General features: G+C 39.8%; 1 protein-coding gene across 1 annotated transcript; it reads right to left on the reverse strand.

Moving 5' to 3' along the window:
- Window positions 1–4,068: 4,068 nt before the first annotated feature.
- Window positions 4,069–8,170, reverse strand: LOC126793181 (uncharacterized). The gene is made up of 4 exons (XM_050519628.1): window positions 8,133–8,170; window positions 7,381–7,461; window positions 7,132–7,291; window positions 4,069–4,580 (listed from the first exon to the last, which is right to left on the reverse strand). The coding sequence occupies exons 2-4, from the start codon at window positions 7,433–7,435 to the stop codon at window positions 4,289–4,291; spliced, it is 507 nt and encodes a 168-aa protein (XP_050375585.1). The 5' UTR covers window positions 7,436–7,461; window positions 8,133–8,170; the 3' UTR covers window positions 4,069–4,288.
- Window positions 8,171–8,385: the final 215 nt, after the last annotated feature.

Consider the following 8,385-nt stretch of genomic DNA (forward strand, 5'->3'; position numbering starts at 1 on the left):
TCAAACTTGGCAGGCCGTTACCAATCATTCAGTCGACTCATGAAGAAAGATGTTCCATTTGTATGGGATGAAGCTTGTTGCAATGCCTTTGAGAGCATAAAGAAGTACCTGGCGAATCCTCTGGTGTTGGGTGCACCTATCGCCGGGAAACCTCTTATCCTTTACATCGCGGCTCAAAAGAGATCACTTGGGGCCCTTCTTGCCCAAGAAAATGAAGTCAAAAAAGAGAAAGCCTTATACTACTTAAGTCGGACTCTCACTGGACCTGAGCTAAATTATCCACCGATAGAGAAGATGTGTCTTGCACTCGTCTTCGCCATTCAAAAGTTGAGCCATTACATGCAAGCTTACACAATATACTTGGTGGCGCAGCCGATTCAGTTAAGTTCATATTATCTAAACCAGTTTTAACTGGGCGTATGGCTAAGTGGACATTATTATTGAATCAACACTACATCGTATATGTACCCGCTAAAGCAGTAAAAGGACAGGCGTTGGCCAACTTCCTGGCAGACCACCATATTCCAGCGGATTGGGAAATCTCAGATGAATTCTCGGATGAGGAAGTCTTTCTTGCAGAGGTCCTCCCTACTTGGAAGATGTTTTTCGATTGCTCATCTAGGGCAGACGGAGCAAGGACTGGTGTTATCTTTGTCTCTCCACAAAAACAGATATTGCCTTATTCTTTCTCTATGGGAACTGTGCTCCAACAATGTCGCAGAGTACCAAGCCTTGATCATGGGATTGCAAACAGTGTTAGAAATTGAAATCCAAAGTCTTTAAGTATATGGAGACTCGAAGTTGTTGATTGATGAACTGCTCACTAATTATGAGGTCAAGAAGGAAGATTTGGTACCTTATTTCCAACTCGCCACACAACTCTTGAAGGGCTTTAATAATGTTACACTCACACATGTGCCACGGAAAGAAAATCAAATGGCAGACGCATTGGCAAACTTGGCGGCGACCTTGGCATTGTCGGGAGACGAAATTTTGGACATCCCAATTTGCCAAAGGTGGGTCGTGACAACAAAGCTTTCACTCCAATGTGCCAGTTCTCATGTAGTGTCAGTTCACACCATTGATGTTGAAGACTGGAGGCATCCTTTTATCAACTATCTTGAGCACAACAAGCTTCCCGAAGATTCGAAGCAAAGGTGGAGCATCAAGCGGTGAGCACCGCGCTTCATCCACTACAAAGAAACTTTATATCGGAGGTCATTTGACGGAGTACTCCTTCGATCTTTGGGAAAAGATGAAGCGGTCAAAGCCATGGAAGAGGTTCATTCTGGAGTGTGTGGAGCACATCAGTCAGGACCAAAGTTACATTTTTAAGTAAGACGACTAGGGTATTATTGGCCCGCCATGGTCAAGGATTGTATGGAATATGCACAAAAATGCCAAGCTTGTCAGTATCATGCCAACTTCATTCATCAGTCGCCTGAGCCGTTGCATCCGACATTGCTTCGGACCCGTTGGACGTCTGGGGAATGGATGCAATCTGACCCATCACTCCGGAATCATCGTCTGGTCATATGTACATTCTGGCAACCACAGATTCCTTCTTAAAGTGGTCAGAGGCGATACCGCTCATAAAAATAAAGAAAGAAAATGTTGTGGACTTCATTACTGGAAGTATTATTCAACGCTATGGTATACCGCGATACATCATCACGGACAACGCAAAATACTTCTCGAATACCGCAACAGAAAAGTTGAGCAAGAAATTTCACTTCAGGTTTCACTTCTCTTCGATGTACAACGCTCCGGCAAATGGTTTGGCAGAAGCATTCAATAAAACGCTTTGTAACATTCTGAAGAAAACTGTCAGCAAGTAGAGGGATTGACATGATAAATTGGGCGAAGCTCTCTGGGCTTATAGAACGACGTATCGGACAGCCACAAATGCTACACCTTATTCTCTTGTCTATGGTGTCGAAGCCGTGTTACCATTAGAGAAAGAAATCCCATTATTGAGAATCGATTTGCAAGAAGATCTCACAAATGAGGAAAATGTGAAGTTGCGCCTTCAAGAGTTAGAAGCTTTGGATGAGAAGAGGCTTGATGCACAACAACACCTGGAATGCTACCAAACTCGGATGTCAAATGCTTTCAACAAAGGTGTTCGACCACGATCATTTCAAGTCGATGATTTAGTTCTTGCTGTTCGAAGACCCATCATTATGACGCACAAGTCTGGCTCCAAATTCAAGTCAAAGTGGGATGGTCCTAACGTCGTCAGAGAAGTATACACCAATGGAGCTTACAAAATTGTGGCGGAAGACGGTTTAAGGATCGGTCCCATCAACGGCAAGTTCTTGAAGAAGTACCATGCTTGAAAACGTCAAAGTATGCTCCAAGTCTGCACGAACCTAAACTGCACAAGACACACACAAAAAAAAACAAAAAAAAAATGCTCCAGGCCTGCATGAGCTTAAACTGCACGAGGCACAAAAAAAAAACAAATCCTTGAACTACGTGATGACTTAATTCCTTCATTAGAAGGATACGTAGGCAGCTTGAGAATAACAATATTAAGTTCAGTCACATCAAAATAAAAATAAGGGTTTGTTCGTCAAATGATAGACAAATTCTTATTTAACTACGTAAGTCCACTGCAAGACGGGAGTTGAGCTGCCATAGAACGAAGCTTTAAAAAGTGAATGGCCCAGTAAGAGAGTGATACACGGTTAAAGTGGTGCCATCATGTTGCTCATCTTCAACATCGTTAAGGATAGTGATTGTCTCGTCCTTGAAACTTCTGAAAGCCGTCATGCTGAATGTGATCCGTAAAGCCTAAAACGCTTTCATTTAGTACTGTCAAGTCTATGAATTGAGAGCAGTCAAGCGATTAGGTCGTTTACTTTCTTCAAACTCTTGAAAGCCGCGATGCTGAATGTGATGCGTAAAGCCTAAAACGCTTTCATTGAGTGCTGTCAAGTCTATGAATTGAGAGCAATCAAGCGATTAGATCATTTACGTTCTTCAAACTCTTGAAAGCCACCGTGCTGAATGTGATGCGTAAAGCCTAAAACGCTTTCATTGAGTGCTGTCAAGTATATGAAATGAGAGCAGTCAAGCAATTAGGTCGTTTATGTTCTTCAAACTCTTGAAAGCCTCCATGGTGAATGTGATACGTAAAGCCTAACGCGCTTTTGTTGACTGCTGTCAAGTCTATAAAATAAAAGCAGTTAAGCGATTAGGTCGTTTACGTTCTTCAAATCTGCCGGAAATCAACGCGTTTCGAAAGCAGTCAGATAGCTAGATCGACCGCGACTCTCAAATTTGTTGTCAAAATCCTACGAAAAAAAAAAGTCAATATCAGTCCATGAAAAAAAAAATCAAAATCAATCCAAAAAAAGAAGTCAAAATGGGTCAAAAAAGTAAAAAAAATCAGACAAAAAAAAGTCAAAATCAGTCCAAAAAAAGAAGTCAAAATGGTAAAAAAAAAGTTAAAAAAAAAAGAGAACCGATTGCACTAAACTCAACTGCATTGAATCATTTCTTTCTCAAACCCGTTCTCCCTCTTTTCTTCCAGTCTCCCACCTTCCGTGTCTTTTTCTTTTTTCCCTCTCTTCTTTTCCCTTTCTCTTTTTCTCTCCCACAGCATCTTCTTCTTCTACTTCTTCTTTCTCTCTCTCATTCGGCATCTAAATCTCCTCAAGTTAAAGTTGGCTCTTCTGAAATTGTTTCAAAAAATTCTACTTCTCCTGGGCCAACAAAGCTGCAGCCAATATCCACTGGTAATACCTCTTAAGGATCAAAATTACAGATTCTTAGTTGGTGCAGGAAAGTCCGAAGTGCCATTGGCAGCAATCAAGGAGGAAAGGAGCAGTGGTTCTAGTCAATCTCAAAACAACAGACAGTCCAGTGATCATGCAAAGACTATCGGTTCCTTACATAAGGAAGATGCAAGAAGCTCAAGTGCTGGTTTTGTGAGTGCAAATAAACTTTCCAGCAGCTCTTCTCGACATCAGAAATCAAGCAATGGTCTTCATGGATCTGCAGTCTCAGGGGTCCATAAGGGAACGGATCTGGAAAAGTTGGTACTCTCTGAAAAAAAAAATCAGAGCAGTCAACCTCTGAAAGTCGGAAAAAAAAGAGTGGAAGAATTTGAAAATGAGGTAAAAGGGCTGAAGAAAGAGCTTGACAGTGAGAAATAGGCAGCTCGAGAAGAAGCATGGGCTAAAGTTTCTGCACTTGAACTAGAGATGAATTCTGCAAAGAGCTTGATTTTCAGAGGCAAAAATTGAAGGCTGCTAGAGAAAGAATAATGCTCCGGGAGACTTCAAAAATCTTGCAAGGGCAGGCCTTGATGACGATGTAGCCGTTCCTGAGGATGGTAGCAGCTTGCTGAGGATAGTCTTGGAGGCTCCAACGTCGGCCTTGGATTCGAACTGGTGCTCCTCGTCGGACGTTTGCGGTGGAGTGTGAACATCTGGTGGGCCAGTGCCACAAGCTGGAGAAGTAGTGTCCGTTGTATGATCATGACAGGGTGGCGTTGATGGATTTTGGGAACGAAGCAGACCAGAGGGCCGAGGAGGCCGAGTTTCGAGTTGAAGGAGTACCGGGGATTTAAGCTGGAAAATTTGCAAGGGATATGAGATAGTGGAAGTTAACTTTAAAGTATAATATGATTGCATGGGCCTTCTTCATGTGAATGAGTGAGTTGGAGTGCAAAAGCTTTCAACTTTCCCGTGCAAGTGAGCTAGTGGAGTGCAAAAGCTTTCAACTTTCACAAACTGTCACTAGCATTACAAGGAAAGTTAAGAGGGACCCATCGGTGGACAAGTTGGTGGATGATGTATCTAATAATATGGAGAATCTGAAAAGTTACAACAAGCTTGCTCGAGATAACCTTTTTGCATATAGTATGTGCTCAATGTTGGAAAGAAATGTAATGTGCAAACGAGCTAGCAGTCATTCACTCAAAATTCTAACCATGTGCCGACATGATATCACAACAGGCAGTGGAACATTGTAGTGGCATCAATGATGAATTCAGATGAAAATATATTCAAAATTAAATTCATCTGATTAAAATATATAATGGAAAGATTACTACAAAATTTGCGAAGTCTCAGAAGCTAGCTTCGCAAATTCTCCAGATTAAAGTGCGTACTTCAAACTGCGCTTTTGACACGTAACGACGACATGTCTACAACACGACTTGAAGTGAGGGCATTTGTGGACACATAAAATTTAATAAAGTAAATTATCTTCATTAAATTATTAAATCGACCAAGAGCCCGACAAAATTGCAAACGTAGCCCAAAAGTCAACAAAGTCGGTGCGAATCCGAATAAAATTAGTTTCAGCACATAAACGGATGATCGTAACCGAAGCGATATGATTCCGACTTAAATCGGAAAATTAAATGTCATTGATGATTCGAAATAGTAATTGGACATTTGATTAAATTAATAAATTCTTTAACGGTTATAATTAAGTCAATTATTTTCTGTTTAATTTAGTTATGAAAATAACTAATTTTAAATTAATCAAAAAATACATATTGATTTATTTATACAATTAAATAAATTTATTATTTTAGTGTCATTAAAATATTCTACAAAATAAAAACCTTGACCCTATAAATACCCCATTCACTATGAAGAGGGGGGACTTGAGAAGAAGAGAGAAAATCACTTCAGCAAGATCACTCTCGACAAATCTCGAAGTCTCTCAAGTCCACGAAGATCATCAAATCCACGAAGAATCATCAAGCGGCCAAATCGCTCGTTCTTCATTAAATCCAAATCTAAACTCAAGTCCACGAAAAATTATCAAACGGCCAAATCACTCGTTCTTCATCAAATCCAAATCCAAATCAAACTCAAATTCTCAAGATCAAGTACACGTCACTCTTGAGTCAAGTCATATACGGAGATAGAATCAGAGGAGTTCACAAAGATTGTAACCCCGCGCTTGATATTCAATAAATCATATTTTATTTGTACATGTGTCTGCATTCTTATTTATTTTCAGATTATCGTTCTATACTGTGTACCAAGTTCACTCACAACAAAGAACTTTGTCGCTGGAAAAGTGAAATAAAATTATTCGATCAGTATTACAATCAAAGCACTTCTACTTGCAAGTAAAACACCTGACCAGCCATAAGAAACAAAGGGTAATTAACCAGCAATCCAAGATGCCCAAGCCTAAAGCAACACATGAATTTTCCATGTGTAAGGCAAAATTAAAGCATATAAGACGAGCATAACGCAGAATATCGGATGTGACTACAAGACACAATATAAAATATCTCACTGGCCTTGGGAATTTAAACAACAGCTATTAAATGGCATCTCCCACACCAGAGAAAAAAATGAAGTGGACAAAAAAATCGGATGTTACCCTTTACCAAACGCAGAAGAATAGAAGATGCAGAGTGAATCAAACACATGAAAACTTTCATTGCATGACCTATCTCCAAAGACTCTAAGTAAGTACTACTTAATGCCTTAAATCCAACGAAAGAAGTCTTGAATCGCAAGAACAAAACATAGAACAAAAGTATACATATAATTTCTTCATGGAAAAGGAGATCACAATGCTGACAAGAAACACAGGAAAGTCTATGTGGACATACTTCTCTCTGCACAACTACTCTTAGCAAGCACAGAACCACAAGCTTGATCTTGCTTAAATCGTATGACTTACAAACCACATGAAGAGTACTAGCTGCTGGCACTCTCAAACATGTAGCATTACTAGAATGATACTCTTCAACCATTTGCACCGAGAACTGAAGTTTGGCTCAAGGGACAATGGGTCTCAAAATTTCTCCATGTCACCATAACTACCAATCTTAAATTGAAACTCAACAAAATTAGAAAAACCATAAAGCCTGTCAAAGAATTGTCTGGATAAGTGATTTCTCTACGTCCTTGAGAAGTTCAAATTCATATGTATCACAACTTAAAAACACAATTATCTACCAGAATGCAACAACCCCCCGAAACCCCAGTGACTCACTAAAATTGAGTGCCTCAATGAATAATAAGGCACTCAATTTTTCAAAACATCCAATGTCTGCATACTCACTCTCAAGTTAAAATGTTTCTCAAAAGAAAAAAATCAGTGAGACATCTAAAAACACAAAAAGGTAGAATGTTTGGGAATTACCGGAAGTGACTGGAAGTAGTGGAGATCAAAGGTATCAGCTTCGAGAAGCGCAATGCCAGAGCAACCGGAAACCGGGGACAACTGCTGGGAGGCGTGCATTGAATGCCACAAGCTCGCAACCTCAAGCTGTCATTGGTGTCCGTCCCGCCGATCGATAGTCCTGTTTTGTTGGTTCATCAGAATCGCGAGCAGGGCTAAACTGGGAATTATAATCAATGTGATCAGAGATTTAGAGGTAATTATTATTACCTTGTAGAAGATCAAGCCGCCTGATTTGTTGATGATGGCTGTAAACCGCTGCCATTTCCGAAACGAGGGCTACTTCTGAATCTAAAATCTACCCAGAAGAAAAATCAGCAAGTTTGCATATATATATATATATATATATAGCGAAAATTCTTCTATGCACGGCAGTGAAGCTGCACGACAGGTTTTAGTAGAAACATGTGTCGGAATCAGAGCCTTTGATATGAGTAAGAGAAAGAAACTGACTAGAGGGCAGACTACACAATGGAAAACTAGCCATAGACATCTTATTTTACTGTTTTAAAGTGGAATGAGCACTTATTGTATCGTATTTGTCTTTGCTTACGAAGTTCCCAATACTTCTAGTCAAATACATAAAGGAAAAAACGGTTCTAATATCATTGTCCAGGATTTTTTATCATGGCACAGAATCATTTGTAATTCCAGTTATCTTGTTCCAATTCTCAAATACAAGTATTGAATTCATCCAAATCCAAAGGCAGATTATAGATCTGATGATCTATTACAAACCAACCTGTAGATTCAAACTAACAGCAAAACTCTCCGCCTAAATTATCGACCTAGGTTCAAATCCAACACAAATCCAGATACAAAGACTACACCATTGATTTTCACTGACCTATAATAAATCATGCACCAGATTCATATTAAAATGCAAATCAACGATTCATTGTAATCTGAGATTAAGCTGAAGCCAATCAACCATGGATGTGATGAATAGAGACAGAGGTTACCTGAGAGAAGCTGCCCTAGAGAGAAACGAGGAGAATGAATGAAATGGGCTCAGATGAGTCTATTTGCGAATTTCCTAACTATTAAAGATGGGTGAACAGTGTTCTCTTTTTTACATAAACGCCACTGGGCCTGATTGTTTACCGGGCTAAAGTGGAGATCGTATATACTAGTGCAGCAGGTAGAACCTACTCAACCTAGCTAGCTAATGTAACGTGACGAGATTTTAAGGCGGAATTTGTGTTGACCACGTTG

The sequence above is a fragment of the Argentina anserina genome, chromosome 5 (assembly GCF_933775445.1).
Source record: "Argentina anserina chromosome 5, drPotAnse1.1, whole genome shotgun sequence".
In the NCBI taxonomy this organism is placed as follows: Eukaryota; Viridiplantae; Streptophyta; class Magnoliopsida; order Rosales; family Rosaceae; genus Argentina; species Argentina anserina.

What these genes read in the sequence shown, in the direction of transcription:
- LOC126793181 (XM_050519628.1), bottom strand. Translation starts at nt 7,435, where the DNA reads ATGGCAGCGGTTTACAGCCATCATCAACAAATCAGGCGGCTTGATCTT. An exon ending in GCGGCTTGATCTTCTACAAG is followed by an intron (nt 7,292 to 7,380) that starts GTAATAATAATT and finishes CCAACAAAACAG; the next exon opens with GACTATCGATCGGCGGGACG. An exon ending in ACTACTTCCAGTCACTTCCG is followed by an intron (nt 4,581 to 7,131) that starts GTAATTCCCAAA and finishes CAAATTTTCCAG; the next exon opens with CTTAAATCCCCGGTACTCCT.